Source organism: Archocentrus centrarchus, chromosome 24 (genome assembly GCF_007364275.1).
Source record: "Archocentrus centrarchus isolate MPI-CPG fArcCen1 chromosome 24, fArcCen1, whole genome shotgun sequence".
In the NCBI taxonomy this organism is placed as follows: Eukaryota; Metazoa; Chordata; class Actinopteri; order Cichliformes; family Cichlidae; genus Archocentrus; species Archocentrus centrarchus.
In genome coordinates this window covers 35362811-35388009 of record NC_044369.1, presented here as the reverse complement: position 1 = coordinate 35388009, position 25199 = coordinate 35362811, and the positions used below count along the sequence as shown (strand labels likewise).

The 25199-nt window shown below is 48.4% G+C and overlaps 1 protein-coding gene across 1 annotated transcript in view; it reads right to left on the bottom strand.

Annotated features, from left to right (window-relative positions):
• cdc42bpb (CDC42 binding protein kinase beta (DMPK-like)) overlaps window positions 1-24930 on the bottom strand; it is a 29858-nt gene extending 4928 nt beyond the window's left edge. The window contains 23 exon segments of the mRNA XM_030721090.1: window positions 107-172; window positions 256-324; window positions 674-718; window positions 852-931; window positions 1130-1227; window positions 1310-1458; window positions 7831-7936; window positions 8025-8149; window positions 8238-8343; window positions 8431-8675; window positions 8828-8938; window positions 11257-11499; window positions 11586-11719; window positions 14629-14736; window positions 15011-15242; window positions 16136-16384; window positions 16637-16837; window positions 17069-17162; window positions 17825-17973; window positions 18092-18187; window positions 18287-18370; window positions 21780-21871; window positions 24199-24930. Coding sequence (XP_030576950.1) covers window positions 107-172; window positions 256-324; window positions 674-718; window positions 852-931; window positions 1130-1227; window positions 1310-1458; window positions 7831-7936; window positions 8025-8149; window positions 8238-8343; window positions 8431-8675; window positions 8828-8938; window positions 11257-11499; window positions 11586-11719; window positions 14629-14736; window positions 15011-15242; window positions 16136-16384; window positions 16637-16837; window positions 17069-17162; window positions 17825-17973; window positions 18092-18187; window positions 18287-18370; window positions 21780-21871; window positions 24199-24367 — 3051 coding nt within the window. The 5' untranslated portion in view covers window positions 24368-24930.
• Between the last annotated feature and the right edge of the window lie 269 nt (window positions 24931-25199).

The window sequence follows — 25199 nt, the reverse complement described above, 5'->3', positions numbered from 1 at the left end:
CACAGGAAGTTCATCTTTAAAAATATAATCTGCCGTTTGGGATTTATTATTACGACTGAATGGGCCTGTCGTCTTAGACACACCCACCCCCCCACCCTCAGCATACCTTTGGTGTGGTCAGCGCTATGCTCTGGTAGGTGGGAGAGGGGCTTGAAGGAACCGCTTTAACCTCCTGTGGACACAGACAAAATGGGGTAAATCAGGTAAAAAAACTGTAAACGCAGCACACCTGTGCAAAGACAGTCTGTGACCGACCTCGTGCTCGGAAGTTGTGGAGGGCGAAGGGGGCGTGGTCTCTGATTTGGTGGCATCTATGTCTGAAGGCTGCAGGCAAAAAAGAAAAACCATGAGACACGAAGACGGTTCAACCATTAACATCTGATCAGAGAACTGTGTCACTATTATATCACTATGGTACCGCTACAACCACACTAAACAGTACTACTGCAATATTCGTACAGTGGACATATGAAGTACTGCTGCAGTGTTTGATTTACAAATCAAATTAAACAACTGATGCTAACAGAGGCCTCTGTCTGTGGGTGGAGTCTATCCTGTGGGTGGAGGCTTTTTGTGGTCAGTCTAATCGATGATGTCATTAGTACGAAGCTAGCAGCTACGCCTGAGGTTAAGCTGACAGAAGAACTGGGGGCAACCTGGTGGGTAAACTTACTTCTTCCCAGACAGCAAGCAGCGAGGAGGCAGAGCAAACTGATGCCTCAATGTCACAAAGAGAAAGAAGCAACAGGAAGTTGAGTAAATCAGCACTACACCCGAATGACATTGTCTTGTGACCTGGTCTTGTGACTGTGAGTGGTGTGAGTGGAGGGAGGGACAGACAGGTAACTCACTCTGAAGGTGAGGTCTGGGGCCAGAGGAGACGTGTTAAAGTATTCAAAGATGGGGTCCTGGAAGTCTGGGAGCTTCAGACCTGCAGAGACACAAAAGGTAGATAAACACCTGGTTGTTGGTTTGGTCCCACAAAGATGACCAAAGTCTCGCTGTCCTCTTGGATTGGGCTGGAACAGGTTCAGTAACAATTATCACCAAACTCAAATATTTCCTCTGCCTCTGAACACACCTGCTGGGAGCTGGTTTGGAAGTTTCGGGAATTAACAGGTAGGCTCACCTTTATCGGAGCGGGAGCGGCTGTCCTCCATCTCCTTTTTCAGGGTCTCCATCTGCTCCCCCATCTCCTTGCTCTTCTCCTCCATCTCCTTCAGCTTGCTGCAGGCAAAGAGATGCAGGTGAGACAAGTGAACAGAGATACACAGGCAAGCTGACAATCAGCCTGTGTATAACCTCTGACCTCTCCAGGTTGATGTTGGTGGCCTTGACTTTGCGCAGCTCCTCCTGGACAAGCTGCTTGGCTCTGATCTCAGCATCCAGAGCTGACTGCAGCTCGAGTCGAGCTGACATGTCCAACTTCTGACTGCGCCGCACCTTCCACAGGGGGTCCTGAAAGGGGCGGGGTCAGAGGGACAGTTAGGGTTACTGATGGACCACACCTGTTTATTCTCACTGTACATCAAAACCCTGAGATAGCAAGAAATGGTGCAGTCAGCCAATCAGAGCAGCCCATGAGTGCAGTCAGGTGAGGTGATGTCCGGACAGATGATGCCACTGATGTTGCTGCTGGAAAGTGTGACATCATCACGACATCATGATATGGCTGCTGAAAGCTCTGACGGACACACCTTTTAACTCCTACGTGACTCAAAGCCTTCAAAGCTAACAGGAGAAGTCCTTGAAGTGAACTCCTCGACCCCATAGCTGACAAATCCCCTGAAGGCCTCCATGAGAATGACACCTACACCTGCCGGGTGCACTCGGAACTAGCTAACGACTCGCATCAGGACTCCTGCAATTCTTTCTGCGTCATTATAAAACCCCACTCAATTACCCACTGTGCTTCATTAACTACTAGAACCCCTGAAGGATTCCGACACCAACCATGTTTCCTGTAAAGAACCTGCTCAGTGAGCCTCGCTGCTTTCTACAACCAATGGTACACATGCAAGCCAAGAGCCATGCACGCATCAAACCCTGGCCAGGAAGTGATTTCTGATTGGCTGATGTGGTGACCAGCTTACGCACTCACCCTCCTGTCTCCACCAATGGGAGGCCAGGGCTTCTTAGGGGGAGTGGCCACTCCTGATTCCAGCTAAGACAGCAAATTTAAAATAAAAAAAATCAACACACAGGTACAGACAGAAGTACAGGCCAGTTTAGAGAGACACAGAAAGCAGCACTGACTACAGTACACAGAGGGAGGATTTGTAACGGGTGGTGGGGGGCAGTGAGCCAGTGTGTGAGGTTTGATGGGTCCTCGAACAGGATCTCTGAACATCCTCGGTCACATGATTAAAAGCTTCAGTGGAACAGACGGCGCCAAGGATGCAACAATACCTAAAACAGCCGAGCTGAAAACAGAAGTACTCTGCAGAGCAGACGGAAGTACGCAGAGGTTTGTACTGCTGTCAGTACGGACAGGTGTACAGACAGCAGTAGAGACAGAACAGAGAGAAGTACTGATAGCAGTACATAAACTCCCCTCCTAAAGTACTGGGACAGTGAGGCAGTCCCTTTATTATTGCTGCAGACTGGAAACATTTGGGTCTGACCTTCAAAGATGAGACAGATCACAGGGTTTGTACACCTTTTCCAGCATCAAATTCAAGCACCCTTTAAGCACTTTCAAGGTCAACTTTCATGATTTTCCAGCACATTAAGGGGTCATTCACAATTGTCAACATTTTCCAAAGTTTACAAAGAGTACTCGTTTTCAGACCCCCTCCCCAAAAGTGTACAAAGAAAATGTTGATATTTTTCATGACATTTAATTTCTCCTGGTTCTGTGGTATTTTAATGTAATAGGAAGTATTAAAAACATCCTGGTTTTGAAAAATTCTGGAAATCTTGGTATTAAATATACTCTTGCCTATCCATTAAAACATTGTACTGCACTGCATGTACGCAAAGTGTACATGCAGCCACACTGTACACAGTGGCAGTGGAGCAATTTACAATGGTATGCAAAAGTTCGGGCACCCTTGATCATTTCCACGATTTTCCTTTATAAATCATTGGCTGTTGGGATCAGCAGTTTCAGTTAAATCTATCATATAGCAGATGAACACAGTGATATGTGAGAAGTGAAATGAAGTTTTTAGGATTTACAGAAAGTCTGCAATAATTATTTAAACTAAATTAGGCAGGTGCATATGTTTGGGCACCTTTGACATTTTATTGATTTGAATACCTTTAGCACAAATTATTGGAACAAAAAATGTGTTTTGTAAGCTCATTGACCTTTGACCTACATACACAGGTGAATCCAATTATGAGAAAGGGTTAAAACAACTCTCAGATGAGCTGAAGACAAAGATTGTTCAACATCCTGGTTTAGGGGGAAGGATCCAAAAAGCTCTCAGAGATTTCAGCTTCAGTTTCCACTGTGAGGAACATAGTGAGGAACTGGAAGACCACAGGCACAGTTCTAGTTAAGGCCCGAAGTGGCAGGACAAGAAAACTCTCAGATAGGCAGAGGTGAAGGATGGTGAGAACAGTCATAGTCAAACCACAGAGCAGCTCCAAAGACCTACAACATCATGTTGCTGCAGATGGTGTCACTGTGCATCGTTCAACTATTCAGCGCACTTTGCACAAGGAGAGGCTGTATGGGAGAGTAATGCAGAAGAAGCCTTTTCTGCACACACGCCACAAACAGAGACGCTAAAGCACATTTGGACAAACCAGCTTCATTTTGGAATAAGGTGCTGTGGACTGATGAAACTAAAACTGAGTTATTTGGACATAACAAGGGGCGGTATGCATGGAGGGAAAAGAACACGGCATTCCAAGACAAACACTTGGTACCCACAGTAACATTTGGTGGTGGTCCCATCATGCTGTGGGGCTGTGGGGCCAGTGCAGGTACTGGGAATCTTGTTAAAGTTGAGGGTCACATGGATTCCAGTCAATATCAGCAGATTCTTGAGAACAATGTTCAAGAATCAGTGACAAAGTTGAAGTTGTGCCGGGGCTGGATACTTCAACAAGACACCGACCCCAAACACTGCTCAGCATCTACTGAGGCATTCATGCAGAGGAACAAGTCCAACGTTCTGGAACGGCCATCTTAGTCCCAGACCTGAATATTATTGAAGATCTGTGGTGGGATTTAAAGCGGGCTGTCCGTGCTCGGAACCATCAAACCTGACTGAACTGGAGATGTTTGGGAAAGAAGAACGGTCCAAAATACCTTCAACCAGAATCCAGACTCTCATTGGAAGCTCATTGACATTAAAAATGTCTTTTTTCCTGAGAGATCTGCCAAGAGGGCTGCAGAAATTGCAACAAATATAACATTACAGTTCTATAAAGAGTAGCCAAAAATGACTGGACTGATTATAATGCTGATACAGTAATGCAGTCACAGTCTATTTACCGATATAAGCAAAGATAATACAGTAAAATAAAAAAAATAAAAAAATCGGAGCTCACTTTTTGGCACAAAACCGGAAACATGAAAACTCCGTTGTCGCCGTGTTTTGTGTACATACAGCAATACTGCGGCCCTTCCTACGCTGTGGCATCGCCCGGACCTCTCTTCGGCACCGCGGGGGACACCCCACCCCCCCCCCGGACCTTAATTCGTCCTTTAGCGAACTTGGCAACAGTGCCAGCCGCCAATCAGCAGATTGCGCACAAATATAAGCATAGATGACAACACGACAGGAACACAGAATTAATGTACATACCTTCTGAATAAAATCCATCATGGTTTTCTGCGGTTTACTGCGTACGGCTTACATTTTTGATTCAGCTTTTTGGAACAATACTTCCTTGTTGAATTTATCTTCGGCGGTTTTGGCTGCTTTCCACACCTGCTGCGCCGCACTCACAGCTTATTCCTGTCTAATATCGTTATTGAGTCTTTCTGTGAATCGATGATGGCCTATTTTAGAAAATTCAATGAAGCCTTTGAATTGATCCGCCAGATCGCTGCAGACCACGCAACGGCGCAGTGGTGTACAAATGAACGAGAGCGCCTTGTGGATGCGCGCAGCTGACTTCTACGCTGTTGAATTTACTCACAAGGAATGAACACCTAGCTGAGTGAAGCTGACACCCCACCCACATGAAAAATTCCAGCAAATAGACTGAGCGGTCAGTGCTTCATTTGTGCTGGTTTGTGCCGTTAAAACTAGCGTTTGTGCTGCTTTTGTTTCGGAGATATGAATTTTTTTTTGGCCGATAATGTCACCGCCGACCCCCGGGCAAGGAAATTGGTGCATTACCGTCACCGACTGGTATGGAGTGTGGACCAGAATGTAGCTCAAGGGTTATGTGTTAATTTTAGGATAACAAAATACTGTCTGATAAATTTTCCTCTTTGAGATTTTTCCAAATATATCAACTAAATCTAGCTTTACCGTATTTTTCGGGCTATAAGGTGCACTTAAAATCCTTAATTTTCCTCAAAAATCGGCAGTGCGCCCTATAATCCGGTGCGCCTTATGTATGAATTCTTGTTGTGCTTACTGACCTTGAAACAATTTTATGTGGTACACTGCGCTCAAAAATCTGTCGAAACGTTTGGTGCAACTTTGGTGACGGACGTTTAATAAATATGGACATTTTCCAGAGCGTACAACAGGGGGGAGGGGGGGGTAACACCCAGCGTACGCTTTTCAAATAGTTGAGCGCCGCCGTCTGACCGCCGATGGCCGAGGAATCCACACCACTGCACCACTGTGTGGTCTGCAGCAATATTTCCTCCGGTCTGGCAGATCAGTTCAAAGGCCTCATTGAATTCTGTAAAATCGATTCACAAAATGACTCTACTGACGATATTAGACAGAAACAAGCTGTGAGTGCAGCGCAGCCGGTGTGGAAAGCAGCCGAAGCCGCCGGAGAAAAATTCAACAAGAAGTGGAAACATTGTGTCTGTGTAGATTCTCAGTCATCCAGGTCATAGTAGTCTCTGGAGCTTGAAAAAAAGTGGAAAAGTGGAAACATTGTTCCAAAAACCGTATGCAGTAAACCGCAGAAAACGATGATGATGTTCCTGGCCTATTTTCATCTAACTTTGTGCGTAATATGAAAATAGACCCGTTCATTGATATTATAATGATATTATAATGCAGTGCGCCTTATGGTCCGAAAAATACGGTACTTTAATTCTTTTGTGCTGCTTACCGGTCAGTGTTGTGTTTTACTGTCAGGCGATCACATGTCTTCACCTAATTAGAAGACAATGAATCACCTGCTGCAGGCTGTAATTACTGTTTTGGTTATGCGTCGGTTGTGTTTCAGCACTTTCTTGTCACCAATTCATTCAGTGTGAATTTGTCGGATGTTGTCAACGCAGGAAAGGACATTCGGTAAGTGTTGTTTCTGTTCGCTCTGCAAATAGTTGTACAGAAAAATACCTTTTTAATGAGAATAGTTGTATATAACTTTTATTTACTATATTTTTACAGGACGTTCCAAACGGTGGTACTGGCTCATGTTTGTTCATGGCTCTGGTTGGTTCTCCATCTTCTCCCAGCTTCACAGCTGCTGGTCTCTCACCCACAGCCAGCTCTCTGGTTTCATGTTGGTTCCTCCTCTAACTATAAATGCACAGTCTGCACCGGCAGAACCCAAATCTGAACCTGAGCGCAGCCCTCAGCACCACTGATTGTTTGGATAATCAGTGGAACAGGACACACCTGCCAGTCACATGTTCCAATACTTTTGCTCACAGCAAAAATGGGAGGGCTCAGACCAAAGCTGAGGAACTGAGGATCAGATCCAGATGGAAACACCTGGAAATAAAAGCTGAGATGTTGATCTTTGTCTCAGCTTTGAAAGTCAACCCCAAATGTTTCCAGTCTGCAGCAAAAATAAAGGGACTGGAGTGTAGGGGTGTGTGATATATATCGCCTACGTTAATATGGTATTTACCGTGTTAACGATGTGCGAGCTGATGTTATGGCTGACGGGGTGGCTGTAGCTCAGTAGGTAGAGCAGGTCACCTACTGATCAGAAGGTCAGCGGTTCGATTCCTGGCTACTCCAGGCTACATGCCAATGTATCCTTGGGCAAGATACTTAACCCCAAGTTGCTCTCCGACCGTCCCGTCAGAGTATGAATGTGTGTGAATGATAGTTAATTAAAAAGCACTTAGCTTAGCAAACATGGAAGTGCTTGTATGAATGGGAGTGCATGGGTGAATGTAAACATGTTGTAATAGCTTTGAGTGCTCTGACTGAGTAGAAAAGCGCTACATAAGAACTAGTCCATTTACCATTTATCGAATATGCCAATGAGGAACAAACAATCCAAACCCTCGGCTCCACGCGCTCACTACTTCATGCTTTAGTATAGGCTGCTGTGTGCGCGCACTGAGAGTGTCCATACTGTGTGTTAGCATAGCTGCCTAAACGACACACCTAAAGCTGGAAATGAGTGAACACACTGTGCCAGGGGGAGGGATTCAGACATCGCAGCCTCACAGTCTACCGCCTCGTAGGCGAGGAGGTGGTTTGGATTTGAAAAGACTGACATTGATCAAAAGATGGCCATTTGCAGACTTTGTAAGAAAGCAGAAAACTCAACAACTAACCTGTTCCATCATCAGCGGGTATGAGGACTATGAAACGTTCCAAGAACCTGCTGTCCAAGACAAACCTACATCAGATTTATTTCTTTGCTATAATGTAGGGGAGCCCTGCACAGCCTCTTTTCTGATTTTTTTTTTTTCATTCTGTCAAGTCCTCTGTGCTGAGCGATTTTTGAAAAACTCTCTGTTGTGTTTCTGTGCGTGCGTGTGTGTGTTACCAGAGGTCTGGTTCCCAGGCTGGAGCTGCGGAGAGTTTCCAGCTCCTCCGTCATCTTGGTGGCGAGAGCCTGAAGATAACCTCGAGCGTCCTTCTCATCGCTGACCCTGAACACAGCAGACACGATGGCCTTAAACATGTGGCGTTAACCCCCCCAAACCAGCGGCCAAGCAGCAAACCGGTCATGTGACTTACCACTGGATGATCTCGGCGATCTGAGCCTCCCAGTGAGCCACGCTCTCCTTCTTGGACGCCAGGTCTTGCAGCTCGTCTTCCAGCTGCCGATTCTGAGCCGTCAGGTTGTCCACGAATGAGCACAGCTGGACACAACCAGAACCAGAACAGTATTACCCCGGAGTACTGCAGTGTGCTACAAAGTGTGCAGTAACAGTCCTACAGTAGTATCACCTTGTCCGTCTCTGCCATCAGTTTACGGTTTTCTTCTGTCAGCAGGTTTTTCTCTCGTTCATGCTTCTCCTTCAGAGCAGCGAGCGCTTCGTCCATCTCAGCCTGCCTGTAGGGGGTGCATACGAGCCGGCATGAGGATTTATCAGGGTCATGACTCAGGTGTGCCTGCCTGTACACCTGGATTTGGACTCACCTGTCCCTCTTGGCTTTGTCCAGCTTGTCTCGGAGCTGCAGCAGCTCCTTGTTGGTGGCGAGCTGCGCCCCCTCGGACTCCTGCAGGTCTTTGCGGAGGTTTTTGATCTCAGAGGAGTGGGCCGAGTCCCTCCTCGTCAGCTCCTCCTCATAGAACAGGACCTTCTTGTCGAGCTCCGCCTTCAGACGGGACAGCTCCTGCTGAAACTCTGCCCCCCCGGCCCCAGCTCCCCGACCCTGCTGAGACTGTAATCAGAACCAGACCCACGATGAACCCCTTCTGCACCACTGTGAGGGCCAGTCAACTATGGGTGGATTTAACCACACATTCAGATCAGGTTTAATTCAGGTTCTGTGTGGTCAGGATGATGTAAAGGTGTATGCGTGAGACCTCTGACCTTTAGACTCTGCAGCTCTGCCTCCAGCTGTTTGGAGTAAACTTCGCTGTGCTCCCTCAACTTCCTCTCCTTTGATGCCTCCGCCTTTACCTCATCTAGCTGAGCCTCCAGCTAACACACAAACAAACAAAAGGCTTTTATTTTGAAGGGCTGCTTCCTTAAAGCAGCAGATAGACAGTGAGCTCAGCCCCCCCCCCCGGTGAAAGTTTCTGGCACAGCTGCAGTGATGACCCTCCACCTGCAGATGTGGAGTAATGGACAGATGTGGCAGCAGGCTGGGTGGAGTCTCTAACAGAGATTCAGGGCCAGATTTACTGAGTGGGGCAGATCAGCGTGAGGCCACGATCACAAAAATGTGCCGATGGGAAAGTTGTGCAGGTGATCTAAGAACGAGGTGAAGAAGGCCTCAGCCGCCCTCACAGAAACCTTTCACTCCATCGACGAGCAGCTGGAGGAGATCGGAGATGTTTGGAGGTCTGGACTACAGGTGGAGCTCAGAGGAGAGCTGTGTTACTCCAGCATATAAACTCTATTAATAAGACACTGACTGCAGGCTGAGTCCGCACGTATGTATTTTCCCTTTATCACACAGCACATCGCCACTAAAACTTTGAATTACAGGAATTATGTGATCGTTTGTCCTATTGGAAACGTTCACACGGTTTCTGAAAGCTTTACACCAAACTTAGTTTTATTACGGTAATTGTTGCCGAAAGTCTGCAAAAGGCGAGACATTTAAAATATGTCGTGGCAGTGATGACACGGTCGGTGTTAATGGGTTAAAGTCAGAATTAACCATATCTGAGAGTCCGGATCAGAGTTAATATCAGAGGGGTCAGTGCTGGGAAGTTCTGACTGCTGGGTTTTCTCTGTATTATTGTAGGGTCTTTACCCACAATACAAAGCGCCTTGAGGCGACTGTTTGCTGTGATTTGGTGCTGTATAAATAAAGTTGAATAGAATTGAATTGAATTAACACAGTCGACATGTCGCGCGCAGGTTATCAGTTAGCACAGTGTGGCCAATGTTAGCATCCACACATCTCACCTGGTTACAGCTTCCTGTCACAGAGCGCAGCGCCACCTTCCAACAGTCATCACGCCAGCAGACACCCGTTAACATTACATCAGTGAGTTTACCTGACAGGTTTTCTACAGCTTCTTAGAAAAAAAACATCAATGTCCAATTTTTGTAGTCCCCCCCCAACGATACGCTCCGGCCTGCAGCTCTGACGGTTTCTTTATTTTTTTCCTGCACTTTATTTCCAACATCAGCAGACACAGACCATCAGTGTAACTGACTGATGATGTCATGATGGCCTCACGGTCATGTGACCTGTTTCTTCCCCATCAAAAAAGCTTGAGATAAACTTTGGTTTTCAGAAAGAAAAAGACGCAGCAGAACACGCAGATGGAGCCGTGAGGAGCGCTCTGAGCTGCTGTCTGTGTTCATCATCATCATCATCACCTCCGGGTGTCTGCAGATGTTTGGGGGGGGCTCAAACAGCTTGAGTTTGTATTACTGCTACACACAGGAAGTGACTCAAAGTTACCTCCTTTCCCGTATGACACGTCTGCAGTCTTCACTGTGTGGAGTTTCCTGTTCCATCGTTAATCTGAAGCTGACGTTTTACTCAGGTTTGCTCTTTAAGTGTGGAACACTAACGTCAGCTGATTTTCACCCATGTGAGTGATGGTGTTAATGTTCTGCGGTCAAACTCAGAGCTGCTCTGGAGCGTCTCGCAGTGTGACATGAAAACTTTTCTGAAATCCCCTACGCCTCCACTTCCTGCAGCACGACAGAACAAAGAGGAAGAAGCTCCAACAGTCCATACGAGTAGTTCCTGTGCTGAGAGGACACCTACAGACAGACTGAGCTGTGCCAGCCCGGCTCAAACACACTAAAGGCCCACCTCTCAGAACACTGAGAACCTGGTCAGGAGCCACCACGTCACGTAACTGAGATTTACTGATTAACCCATGCTGTGCCTGCTGTGTGGAACAGATTCTTCCTTATGTCACATTCAAGCCTTCCTGCTGATGGCAGGAGTCTGTCTCCCTCTGCTGGTCAGCACGAGGAGGTGCACCTCAGAGCTGATGAAGACTGAGTCACAGCTGAGACCTCCAGAACCTCAGGGCCACTTTTCCAGAGCTCTGAGCCTCACCTGATGGTCTTCAGCAACTTGGAGCTCTTCGTCATCTGGAGAGTCTGAATAAAGGGCTACTGACACACTTCCTGGCTTTCAGCCATCAGGAGATGTGCAGAATCTCACCGTCCTCACAAACTGTTTAAAGGAACAAGACGTCCCAGAAAGCCAACTGAAGACCAGAAGGCCGAGAGGCTGAAAGCTCCGGAAACAGAATCAATTCCAATGAAGGTGAAACGTTTCACCTCTAATATTTTAATTAGACCTTTTTTCTCTCTCTCACCTCCTTGCGGCTCTTCTCCGTCTTCCGGATCTCCTGCCTCGTGGTGTCCATCTTCTGCAGCAGCGCCTCCATCTCCTCTTCCTTCTCGCGTAGCTGGCGTGTCAGGCGCTGCTTTGAGGAGCGCAGCTCGGCCATCCTCTCCGACAGCTCGGAGAACTCCTGCAGGGCCAGCTTCCTCTGCGAGTGCGCCTCCTTCAGTTCCTTCGTCTGACTCCTCAGGCGCTCCAGGGCGTCCGCCAGCTGCTGCTCAGAGGGGGCGGGGTTATCAGGCGGGTAGCACGTGATCAATATTCTGAACAGCAGCTCCACCTGCAGCCAGGTGTGCTTACCTTGTGGACGTCGTCCTTCTCCTGTCGCAGGCTCTTCACCTGCTTCTCCAGGCTCCTCAGTTTGGTGGCAGAGCTTTCGTAGTCCTGTCTGAGAGAGACCGCCTCCTCCAGCTGGTGCTCCAGCCTATCAGAGTCTACAAGATCCCGGGGGCGGGGTTTTTAAATTATGTTAATAAATCAGAAACATGTGAAATTGTTTTAATAATTTTGATTAAACTGTCACTTTTTCTGGATTTCATCAGTGCTGCTTTACTGGCTCCAAATGTCTAAAAAAACATGTTTGTATGATGACATTAAACATGAGGCCCAGGGACCAGAACCGGCCTGCTAACGGGTCAAACAGGTCTATTTATTACTCAGTATTTAAGAAGGTAGTCAGTCATTTTATTCATTATAAAATAAAATCACCGCCACACCTGCTACACTGTATCACCCCCGACCGCTGTCACATGAAACAGATTTAATAATCATGTGACCCTGACCTTTGACCTCCAGGAGTTTATCACTGCATGCCGTCTTGATATGGAGAATAATCGTGGTTTCATCAAAATCCTTCAAACCATTTCTTAGATATGAGGTGGACAAGCTTTAATATGACCTTGACCTTTGACCCCAGTGAACCCATATATAATCCCAACCTTGCATTGGTCATAAACTATCTACCGTTGAAGTTCGGTAAGTGTGGGCCGAACGGTTCTCGAGGTATTGAGTGGACACATGGGTGCCCGCCCTCCACGGGCAGAACACATCCAAAGACTAACGCTGGCTAACAGAACAGCAGCGCCTACTGACAAAAGGTCAGCGTGTCCTCAGCACGGCTGTCATTGGACAGAGCTGAGCTTCACTTGCTCCTCTCACAAAGCCTTACAGCCTCCTCCACAGTACATAAAGGTGGATGCTCCTCCCCAGCACTGACAGCTGAGGGAAACAGTGACATGTCCCTGATGGTGGCCTCAGCATCAGCAGTAATCCAGGATGGCTCCTAAACATCTGGATGTGCCAGCTGTTTCTGCTCTGATCGCTTACAGAGGCCATAAATCATTTTTATTTGTTTTGATTTAATTTATTATTTCACTAAGTAGCAAAAACCTGCTGTCAGGACTATGGTGCTTTTTCAAATCCTTTCTCCCGTGATACACTGCTCAAAACTCAAAGGAATCCTTTTTAATCAGAGTTCAGCATCAAGTCTGTGAAACCTCTGGGATATTGATCGGGTCAGGCAGGCAGCAGAGGGGGTTCAGTTTTCCTGGGCTGTACAGAGGCTGCACAGGTAGTCCAGCTCCTCCAGGATGGCACATCAATACGTGCCATTGGCAGAAGGTTTGCTGTGTCTCCCAGCACAGTCTCAGAGCATGGAGGAGACTCCAGGAGACAGACAGGAACTCTACTACCACGTTTCCACCACCGAGGAGCCGGTGCTCGTGCCAATACTGGTTTCAATGAACCGCCAAAAAACCGGGCATTTCCACTGCGTTTCTGTGAACCGCTCCTTTACGTATGAGTGTGGGCGGGTCCTCGTCTGGACACGAAGCCGAAGCGCGCAAACGTGGGAGAACACGCTCCCCTTTCTGTGCTGCAAATACGTTTTAGGGTCCAAACCAAACTACTGCAGCATCTGTGTGCAGCACAGAGGGAAACACAGACGGCGATTAGAGCAAGACGACAAGTACGCACTTTGTGTCCTTTTATCTGTGATATGAACTGATACAATGCAGCAAGTTCAGCCTTAGAGCCCAACCTAATTCACAGCCCTGAAAATCGCTTCTCTTTTCTCCTGTAATACACATGTAATATGGTAGAAAACTGGATGAGATGGCAGAGTCACGCCCTTCTGCCACTTTTGTCACGCGTTCCTGGTTCCAGACCAGCTAGTTTGTGGGGCTGGAGTTGAACCCGTTATTCGGCCGAGCACCGAGAGCGTTCATGGTGGAAAAACCGCTGAACGGTTCAAATACTGGCACCGGCACCAGAACAGGAGCAGGTCCTTAACCCATCAGCAGGACCAGGATCTGCTCCTTTGTGTAGGAGGAACAGGATGAGCCCTGCAGAGCTACAACATGACCTCCAGCAGCCACTGGTGTGAATGTCTCTGACCAAACAATGAGAAACAGACTTCATGAGGGCGACCTGAGGGCCGACGCCCTCTAGTGGGCGCTGTGCTCATTGTGGAGCCTGATTGGCCTTTACCATAGAATATGAGAACTGGCAGGTTTACCACTAGAGCCCTGTGAGAGCAGGTTCACCCTGAGCTAATGTGACAGACCTGAAAGGGTCTGGAGAAACTGTGGAGAACGTGATGCTGCCTGTAACATCGTTCAGCACGACCGGTTTGGTGGGTCAGTGATGGTCTGGGAGGCGTATCCATGGAGGGACACACAGACCTCTGCAGGCAACGACACCCTGACTGCCATCAGGGATCAGGATGAAACCCTTGGAGCTGTCAGAGCCCACGCTGCTGCAGTGGGTCCTGGTTCCTCCTGGTGCCTCATGTGGTGAGAGTATGCAGGCAGTTCCTGGAGGATGAAGGAGCTGATACCACTTTGATTTTCAGGGTCTTTGAATTCAGCCTCTGGAGGCTGATCATTTTCACTTCCATCACCCAGTCCGTATCAGCGTAGATATCCAGCACGTTTGTTTTACCACTCAAATCTTTTTTCAGTGCTCCTTTATTATTTTTGAGCAGTGTTTATTCAAAAAAATCAAAAGAACTGAGATTTATAATAAATCTTTTTTAAAAAGATATGTTAACAATTGGTGTGTGTGTTTGATTGAGACTGACCCACCTGCTAAGGAGGTGATCGTTGTGATCATCATATAAGAACATTTACATTTGCAGCTTCAGTGACGCCTGATGTCCTAAAGATGCAGAAAGGTTCCCATTCTCTGAGGAGTACCCATGATTGATCAGTATCACTAACAATAAGAAAAGGTGTGTCCCTGCTGACCAGAACAACCACCTGGAGGCGCTGTTGGGACTGAAACTACAGACAGCAGCTGGTGGATTCTAGGACAGCTGTCTGTTACTACAGCAGGATCCTCTCACCTGCCAGCTTCTTCTTCAGTCGCTCGATCTCCTCGTTCAGCTTCTTGATTTCTTTGTCTCGAGTCAGAGTTCCTCCTCGAGCCGGAGCCTGCAGGGCCTGAGTCGACTCTGCAGGAGACACACGCCGAGGTCAAACTGAGGTCACACAGAGTACTGCAGCATAGGGTCATAGGTGAATGCAGTTCATCATCACACTGACATCAGTAGATTTATAGTAATTAGTCGTCACATGTTCAATCAGGCAACTCCTCATTAAACATGCACTAATCTGCACACATGTCCAACAAACTGACTCTGTTTTACTCTGTGTTACAGAAGCTGCATGTACCCAAGTCTGAACACCAAACCAGTGCTTCGCTCCAAAGACACGCCTCCTCCTCACCCTGCAGTTTGCGGTTCAGCTCCTGTTTCTCCTGCTCCAGGCGGCGGATCCTCTTCTCAAACACTTCCACCTCCGGCCCTCCCGCTCCGCCATCGGCCTCCGTCCGGACCCCCAACCCCGCCCCGCTGACAGAGCCATGGTCGGAGAAGCAGCTGTCGGTGGTGTAGGTGAAGCCGACGAAGGGAAGGTGCTGCCCCGTGAAACCAGTGTGAGACACTGGAGGTCCAATGTCCTGCAGAGAGAGCACACAGTCAACGTGGAGGACAGAGAGTGTGTGTGTGTGTGTGTGTGTGTGTGTGTGTGTGTCTGTCTGTCTGTGTGTGTCCGTGTGGTTGATGGACGTGCTCGTGTGTCTAAATGACGTCACCCAGACTTCAAACTAGGCAGCAGTTTGTAAACTGTTGACAGAAAAGGGTCAAATTAAAGTTATGATCAATAATTTATGCCGTGTTTCCTGTATATTGTCCTCACATTCAATGGGATCTTCACTAGCAGGAAGTGCTTGTGAATGAAAGAAAGAAAGAAAAAGGAATTCACAACATCCCCTCTCCTATTGGTGGAAAAATGCACTGCATCAACTAATCAGAAAATGACATGGCAGTGTGGCATTTGGTTGCTGAGGAACAGGTGGTGAAAGCTGCAGGTTTCCCTGTGATGGCGCCCCCTGTCTGTGGAGGACAGGAACTGTTTTTTTGGAGTGGAACAGATAATTTGTTTATTGTGACTCCTGATTGTAATAGTAGTGCAAACAAAGCCTGAGGCATTTCCTGCATTTTAATGTAAATACTTTGCTGTATTTGTACATGTTTTTAAAATTTAAAACTTAAATTTGTATTTTCAGTTGTAAAAATAAACATGTTTGTGGCTGTTTGTGTTTTTCAGAGCAAAAAAAAACAAACAAACCCTTTTTCCTACTCAGATTTTTTGCTTTGTGTTACTACAGTCAGGATGAAAGAATGACTGTACAGTGTTTAAGGTGAACTATAAAGGCAGAATCAGAAGGCCAATTAAACCCCAGAGGGTTAAAGTCTGGAAAACTACGGCTTCAGAGACTCGGAGTCTCCAGCATCTGGGCCTCAGAGACCAGGAACCTCAAAGCAGTCAGACTGAAAAGGCGGTGCTCACCGGGTTCTTCAGGACATCGTCATCCACGTCAAAGTTGGAGGTGTCAGTGGGCGAGGACACCTCTGGGATGTAGGGGGCCTCGGTGGACCGGATGTTGTCCCAATCGATCCCGCTGAAGAAAGGATGGCTCTTGAAGTCGGAGATCCCGTTAAGGCCAAGGCGGCGCTCCCTGGAGCAGAGCAGGCGCTGGATCAGATCCTTGGCATCTTCAGACACGTCAGTCACATGGGAGGGGAACTGGAAACGCTCCTGGAAACAGCAGGAGGAAGAGACGGTGAGGCGTTTAGATAGAGGAAGAGGAGGGGAACGGGATAATGAGGCGAGCGTCCACTGAGGGACGAGTTCTGATTTAGAAAGAGGAAGTAGGACGAGAGCCTGGAGACCAACTCGTAACCTGGAAACAGCAGCAGAGCACGGGCTGGCTGCAGAGGGCTTACACTACCAGAGTAATCTGATTACTCCCATTACTGACAGTCATTACTATGACTCAGTGGTTCTGACCTCGTGGTTCATGATCTTGCCGTAGGTTTCCACCAGCGACTCAGCGTAGAACGGCGTCTCTCCGTACAGCATCTCGTACATGCACACGCCCAGAGACCACCAGTCGCACTCGGGCCCGTAGCGGCCCATCCCGTCTTCCATTGCCTGCAGGATCTCCGGGGAGATGTAGTCCGGCGTGCCTACCGCCACCGAGGACTGAACCTGCAGCGACACCGTGGCAGCCGAGGTCAATAAAGGCCATTTCAAAAACTGTGACTGAATCTTAAGGTCAAAGGTCAACTTAACCTCACATGAGACAACTAAAGGAGGCTGACTGAATTAAGACATTAAAGTTCCTGATTTCAGACCAGCGTTAACGTTACCCGGGTTAAAGTTTCGACCAGACTAACTTCAGCACTATTAAGGTCAAAGCGGCGGCGGTGGGATCCTTACCGTGCCGTCCTCCATCATGCGCAGACAGGATCCAAAGTCTGCGAGGCGAATGTGGCCGTTGACGTCGAGCAGGACGTTGTCAGGTTTGATGTCTCTGAAAGACCAGAACCATGAAAACACACTCAGCACCATCTTCATCACAGAGGGGCAGGTCACATGGTCTGAACCAGCTGATCTTAAAGTGGAAGCTGTGTGACCACAGACAGTATAAAGATGGGCAGAGCTACAGTGATGTCACCCACTGGTTTGTAAAGTCCTGTTCAGACGTTGTTTTGGTCACCAAAACTTTGCATTTTGAAACCGGATGTGATCAGGGGGTGGGTCCAAGCGTGAAACCATACACTCACTGGCTAACAACTTGTCAATCACAAGTCATCAACCAATGAACATACTCAGGAGAGTCCTCCTTTCTGACACACGGGACCAAAATTTACAAAAAAAGGGCAGCTACGTTCATCTTTTAGCTGTGGATTTGATGGACTTTGATCACGTGACGCGGCTTAAAGCGCTATCGTTTCACCGTCTGTGACCTGTTTAAATAAAGCTCTGAGACACTGAACAGCAGCAGGTTAAAGTTCAGCCGGTCTCAGGAAGGAAGCGGCAGACTGAGCAGGAAGGAACTACATTTCCCAGATGGCACTGCCGCAGGAAGCACACACTTCCTGGACACGCGGGGTCACATAACCTTGGTAGGATAAGTACAATTTACAGTATAGTCTGCAGTACAAGCATTTCAGTTTGCAGTACACCGAGTACCTGTGGATGTAGTGCTGCTGGTGGATGGAGTGGATGGCGAGCACCATCTCAGCCACGTAGAACTTGGCCATATCTTCAGGAAGTCGATCCTCAAACTTACTGAGCAGCGTCAGCAGGTCACCGCCCACATAGTAATCCATAACCAGGTACTGCAATACAGGTACACACACAGAGGAGACAGACAATACTACAGCACAGATACACACACAGAGGAGTCAGATACTAGTGCTGTGGCAGTCCTACAGGGGGCAGAAGTGAGGTACTCACCAGGAAGTTGTCGTCCTGGAAGGCGTAGTGCAGGTTGGTGATCCACTGGCTGTCTCCTTTCACCAGGACGTCACGCTCCTCACGGAAACACGCCGTCTGCACTCACAACAAACCAACACGCTAATAACATGCTAAGGTCACAGCAACACACCATATGATGATGATGATGATGATGATGATGATGACGAAGCCCACCTCCGCTCTCTTCAGCATCTCCCACTTATTCAGGATCTTCATGGCGTAAACCTGCTCCGTGTGCTTCATCTTCACCACGGCAACCTGAGAGAGCAGCGAGAGACATCGGCCGTTTCTCAATATTTATACTCGTGGAACATCATCAGTCTCAGCCCGATCACTGTTCCAATTCAAAGTACGCATCCAGTAACTGCCGGATGCATTCTTGCTCCGCCCTTCTATCGAGGATGCATTGGGGGTGCAGGCAGACTGTGAGTGAAGTTTGAACTGTGACTGTTTCTGTGACACAAAATAAACTTTAAGATGTTTTCAGGCGAGAGCGTAGACGTGCAAACCTCAAATACCTGCTCGATTATCAAGATACCGCTTCACTGTCCGTTCCCGCTGCTCTAGCAGCAGCTGTCACGTGACTGGGCAGTCGAGGCTCACCACTCGAGAGAACGCCTGACTCCCCCACACCAATTTCAAGCCTCTGCCGGCTTTCGCCGCCGAGTTAAACACAGATATAATTCACTGAGACGATCCAGCGGCTGACGTTTGGTTTATTTCAGCGTTCCAGACTGAATCGGTTTGGCTGAGATTAAAATGAAAGCAAACTATGCAGTTATTAAATTCAACTTTAAAGTCTCACTGCAGAGCTGTCAGTATATCTGGAAATGAATCATTCACTCATCTTTACTTCTTCATGCTGACGTTTAAAACGCCGGCGCCCTCCAACTGTGACGTCAGCTCCGGAGGGTACGTCAGTGCGCCGCTGATACCTGTTAATGTTTCTGTTAGCTTACCTGTCAGAAACAAGCGCCACCATTTCAGTGATGTTAGCTAACGAGTGAAGGTCCTGTCTGCATTAATATCAGTGTTCATTCTGAATCATAAACCTCTGTATGAACTCAATCATCTGTAAACTTTTCAGCTGTTTTGGATGGAAAAATCTTTTTGATTTAATTTGAAGCCTTATTTGAACTTTTGGACAGAGGCCATTTTTATTTATTTGCACATTACATTTTCATTTAAAAATAAAAACTGCACTTACTTTGATATGCATCATTTCTTTGATATTTATTGTGATGTCACATTAATGTTAAAACACATTTGATTAGTTTCAAACTTGTATTTTTATGGGTCATTATTTTAATTGTGATGTGTTAGTGGTGATGTCCACTGGTGTTCCAAATGATGGCGCTGCGTCCTCCCGTCCTCGGGAAGTCTGGACATGAAGTATAAACTAGCAGGTACTCGAGTACGAACTCGCGTACTGAGAAACGGACACGTTCTCTGTACGGGCCTGCGGGGCCAGGTTTGCGTGCCGGTGTGTGCGTTTCACAGCTGTGTGCCTTCCAAAGGTGGATCGCCTTTGCACAGTTGCTGCTCTGGTCTCCATGGCAACCAGGTGCACGTATACAACAGCACCTGCTGAGCTGGTCTGAGCACCTGACAGCAGTACCCCACCCACAGAGCTCAGAGCACACCTGGATCTGTTTGAGCCAGGTGTGTGCGCATTTATGTCCCGGGGCAGCGGGCAGGAGTGGCTGTGACTCACCAGTCCTCAGGTACGTGAAGAACAGACACACACACACTGAGAAACCAGCTGCTGAGGAGACTTGCACCGCTTTACACTACATTACCCACAATCCCACTGGTGTTCTGTCTGAGTGAACACACGATGACACAGAGGACGGAGTGTGTGTTCAGTACGGACCTCAAATACTGTAGGACTACAAATACACGCAAAAAAGACTACAAATACCCCATTACCATGTTTGGTTCCTGTGTCAGAGCCTAAAGTGGGTTTCCAGTGAAGCATGACGACTGTTTATCATACTGAGTCAAGGTGAGTTAATAACACACACACACACACACACACACCAGCAGCATTTGAGCTGGTGTTGGTGTCCCACCTCTTCATTGTGCGTCTCACAGGAAACTGTACAGACTGATTAGCTCCACCCCCTCTTACTGAATTAAGTGACCATAATGAGGTCAAACTGCTCGTCTTCATGAAGAACCAGACACCACAAACCCAGGAAGCGTTCACTCACGGCTCACTGCCCACCACCAAAAGCAAATAAAAATTCAACATTTCAGCCAATCACATCGCGGGGTGCTGCAGTGAATTTAATCTGAGACCTCCATCAGCGTCCCAAAGTGATCAGCACAGATTACCCAGCTTCCTGGATTACAGTCACTCTGGATTACTTCTCTGCTACATGAAGAATACATTCCCAGGTGAACATCAGGTACACAAAGCTCCTGCAGGGCCTTTTAAACTTCACAGCCATGAATCTGGAACAGAGGCACCACCGACCACCACACGACCGCGGCCGCTCGGAATCAGGCCTCAACGTTTCAGGAGTCAGAGTACTATCATCCACCCCCCCTGAGAACAGGCTCAGAAGGGACGCCAGTCCCAGTGAAGCTGGAATGAACCAGGTGAGTCCTCAGACAGGTAACAGAGTTTCAGAATGACTCGAGCGGTGAAGTGATGCAAGTTTGTAAAATCAGCTGAACCCGAGGCTCACGTTCTGATCCTGAAACCTCGATCAGGATCTGCTGATCTCTCTGCTCAGCAGCAGGAGAGCTAACAGCCTACGGAACGAGACGCCATCTGACCAATCAGGTTACAGAGGCATTTTCACAACTACCATTTCACACTCCAAGCCTAAGCTCAACCAATCAGCTCCAGCTGTCTATAAGCTCCTCCCACATTTCTGACTGTGGTGGCACCAGGGGGATCTCACAGTGACAGATTATTAACTCCACTGTTATTGATCAGTATCAGCTGATACCTGATCACTCAATCAGTGGACCACTGAAACCATCAGAGGGAGGAAGAGGATGATGAAGAGCTGCTGCTCACATCAACGCGGCATGAATCTGTTGGATGCTTTCGTTGGACTGGAGTGACGCGTAACCACAGACGGAGCAGGAAGTGAAGTCGTTCGCCACGTTAGCCACGCTCTGCTAGCTGATGTGACATGCTTTTAGTTTTTCCTCCTTTAATCGATGAGCCGCCAGCAGCATCCCTGCCACGCCTCTGCAGCCCCACGTTACAACCAATCAAGAGCTGATAAACTCACAGGAAGTGGAATCAAACTGCAGCTACAGCAACTTCCTGTGGCTACAGCAACTTCCTGTGGCTACAGCAACTTCCTGTGGCTGTTTATATTTGAATGTAAATGCTATGAAATCATCAGAAAATAGACTTTCTGAGTCACCGCCGCACTCCACCTCCCTCTTGGTCAGGTTTGTGCCCTTAACAGCTTCCTGTTCGCTTCCTGTGTTCTCCTGGAATCTCAGCACTTCCTGTTTGTCCTTAGACCAACAAGGAGGAGGGCAGGGCCAGACTGAATCAGCGGCACCACCAATTGCGGCACCTCAAACACACTGTTGGGGCAGGAAACCCCGCAGGTCAGGCACTTTTCCTCTTTGTCGCCTTCACACACCACCTTTTATAGTCACCTGGCAGAGGTCAAAGGTCAACAGAAAGTCTTACCTCTCCAAAAGCTCCTCGTCCAATCACCTTCAGCATCTCGAAGTCATCTCTGTGCAGCCGCATGTCCTTGACTGTGGTGGTAAAAGGCTTCACTGCAACACACAGGAGACCACGAGTTACATTATAACACACACAAACACACAAACAGAGGCTCAGTTTGTCAGTGATGTGGAGGAGACGGGGGTACTAGGACCCTGCAGGCTGTCAACTCCTCATCTTTTATTCATCTGATCTGAGATCAGATATATCTAGGTCACACACACACACACACACACACACACACACACACACACACACACACACACACACACACACACACACACAAGAATAGAAACACAACAGAGGAGCTGAGCTGGTTTTGGTTCTCCCTGAGAGACCCGACCTGAACCACACACAAAGACCGGGACCAGGAACCTGGAACCAGCACTGCACCACAGTTGCTCTTTTTTCACCTACTGGGTCCCGGTGCCAATATTTGAACCGTTCAGCGGTTCTTCCACTGCGAACGCACTCGGTGCTCGGCCGAAAAACGGGTTCAAATCGGCCCCACAAACTAGCTGGTCTGGAACCAAGAACGCGTGACAAAAATGGCAGCAGGGCGTGACTCTGCCGTCTCAACATCCAGTTTTCTACCATATTACATGTGTATTACAGGAGAAAAGAGAAGCGATTTTCACGGCTGTGAATTAGGTTGGGCTCTAAGGCTGAACTTGCTGCTTTGTATCAGTTCATATCACAGATAAAAGGACACAAAGTGCGTACTTGTCGTCTTGCTCTAATCGCTGTCTGTGTTTCCCTCTGTGCTGCACACAGATGCTGCAGGAGTTTGGTTTGGACCCTAAAACGTGTTTGCAGCACAGAAAGGGGAGCGTGTTCTCCAGAAGGATCTGAAGGAAGTAAGACAGGACTACGACTCAGCCGTGGTCTCTCAGCGGATCAGGAGCAAAGGCGAACTGGTTTTTATGTCTTCATCGCTGCGGGAGAACGCCACCGGTTTACTCCGGGAACCTTAACGCCTTGCTCTTATTTTGGGGGAACTGCTGCTTCCCCCATGTTGGACCGCAGCTGCTGATGGTGGTCCTGGCTCAGTTCTGGAGGATCACGAGCCCTGGATGAGCTGAGCATAACCAGGACTACCAGCACCGGAACACCACTGGGAGGAGGCTGCTTATTGATCAGCTATAAAGTGTGTTGGTTATCAATTTTTAACGTAGCAGAAACTTATGATTAATTTAATGAAATAAGTGCCTCCTTTCCTGGCCCCGCCCCTCAGGTGAGGCCTGAATCTGAGAATCTAAGATCAGAAACACTGGCATGCGTCTGAAGCAGATCTGCAGCCACATTTATGGATAATGAAGGAAACAGATCAATAACACACACAAGTCCAGATTATGACATCATGTTCAGATAGGTGATCAATATCTTCATCATCTCCATCATAGTGTGACTCTGCTTCCTGCCCTCACACTGTTTACATCAAAGTTGTAATTAACTGTAATTCCAGCTCCAAACATCATCTGTCATTGATTACTAATAATCTGATTGCTCTCTTTGATTACTGATATCAGTTATCAGTGTGGATAATCAGCCTTTCAGTGGCTCTGAAACAAAGCAGAAACTCAAACTGAAACCAGGTCACAGTAAACCAGGCCAAGAACAGACTGAACCAGGACAAAGTGGGCCAAAGTGGGCCAGCTGCTGTCTCCACAGGAAACAGGCGAGATCTGGAACCTGATCCAGGATCAGCAGGTCCAGCGTCAGTCCTGAGACACAACGATCAATTAATCTAACCACCCAATAAAACCACCAAAGGGTGCCTGTGACCATGGCAATGACCCTATTTGACCCACAAACTGCGGCAACAGGAGAGGATGATCCTGATGTTCTTCATCCTGTCTGAGCTTTAGTTTTACTAGCTTCTAATCGTCTTCTACTTTATATCTGATTAGCTGATACACTTATCAGCATCTTATTATCGATCACGTCACTTACTCATCACCGACCATGAGAGCACAGAAACACCCCCTACCCCCTGACCTCCACCCCCTTCAGGGACTCTACAGTCCCCATTCAAGGGCCTCCACCTACCTGAAGCTGACCTCAAGGGAGAGACCCCTGTGAAGAGTCACACCTGAACCTCGCTGGACGCCACTGAATAACGAAACCCGCATCTACCTTTAACATTCAGTCGGGACCCCTGACCATGACCCCTACACTTCCCCAGGCCCCTTTAAACAACCCTAAAGCCCCCTTTAGAAAATCTCGATTTACATCAAGGTCCCTTGAGATCCCTGAAAACCTGAAGGGCGCCACACCTGGATCTCCTGCTTCTACCTTTAGCCTTGACTAAAGAGCCCCGGCCGTGTCCCCGGGGACTCCTGAAGAGGAGACCGGGCTGAGGTCTGGGTCCAAGTCTTACCCCACTCCAGGAAGTCGGTGATGTGTTTCTCCCTCTTCAGCGGGGAGTTGGAGCATTCGGTGTAGATGCAGAGCAGCAGGTCGAGCAGTGTCTCCACGCTCAGGCAGCCCGCCGCCTTCTGCTCCAGGAGCAGCCCCTCCAGCCGATTCAGCCGCTCCTGTGCCGACATGCTGCTGCTGGTCTTTGCCGCTGGTCTCTGCCGGACTCTCTGGGACGCCCTGCGCCGCCCCCCCGCCGCTCAGTCCGGGTGTATCCGCCGCCGAAGCTCCGTTTCCTGCCGGAGGTCCGAGCTCAGCCTGCTAGCTGTTAGCCGTTAGCTGTTAGCTCCGGGAAAAGCTTCCCGACATTTTGAGCCTCGGGGTGGTCGGAGCGTCGCCGAGTATCCTCCGGTTACCGTCGGTTGCCGTCGGTTAGCAGCCTGAGGGCCCGCGTCTCTCCACCCTCCGCATCAGCTTTAATCCGGTAAATCTGCTCTTTCCTCTAAGGATCGGGATGTCGGGCGGACCGTCGACTCTCAGGTCGGCCGCCGCTGCTCCATGTCCGCCGCTCGGTATGTCGGGCCAGGACCGGCTCCGGGAGCTCCAGGAGCAGCCGCGCGGGACTCAAAATATCCAAGTGCACCGGGAAGGAGCTCGCCGCGGGATTGCAGGCGGTTTGGGAAGAGGTCGAGGCGGTTGCCGGTGTGGCGGAGCGCTGGGAATATGGCTGAATCCAGGACGGAGGATCCCGAGCAAGCTGAGGAACAGGATCCTGGTTCCGGCGCCGCGGTGCTTCACAATAAAAGACCCAGTCCCAGAAATCAGCGCTACTGACGGCGTCAACGGACACACCAAAAACGCACCAAACAATAAAAACAGCTGCATACACAAATAATAAAAACATACAAACAGATTATCTAAACCAGCAAAAACAAAGAACCATCCAGCAGAAACATGGTGTAAATAAATGATACAATAGAAACGACAATCTGGTTTCATCGTCTACTTCTGCACATTCCTTTA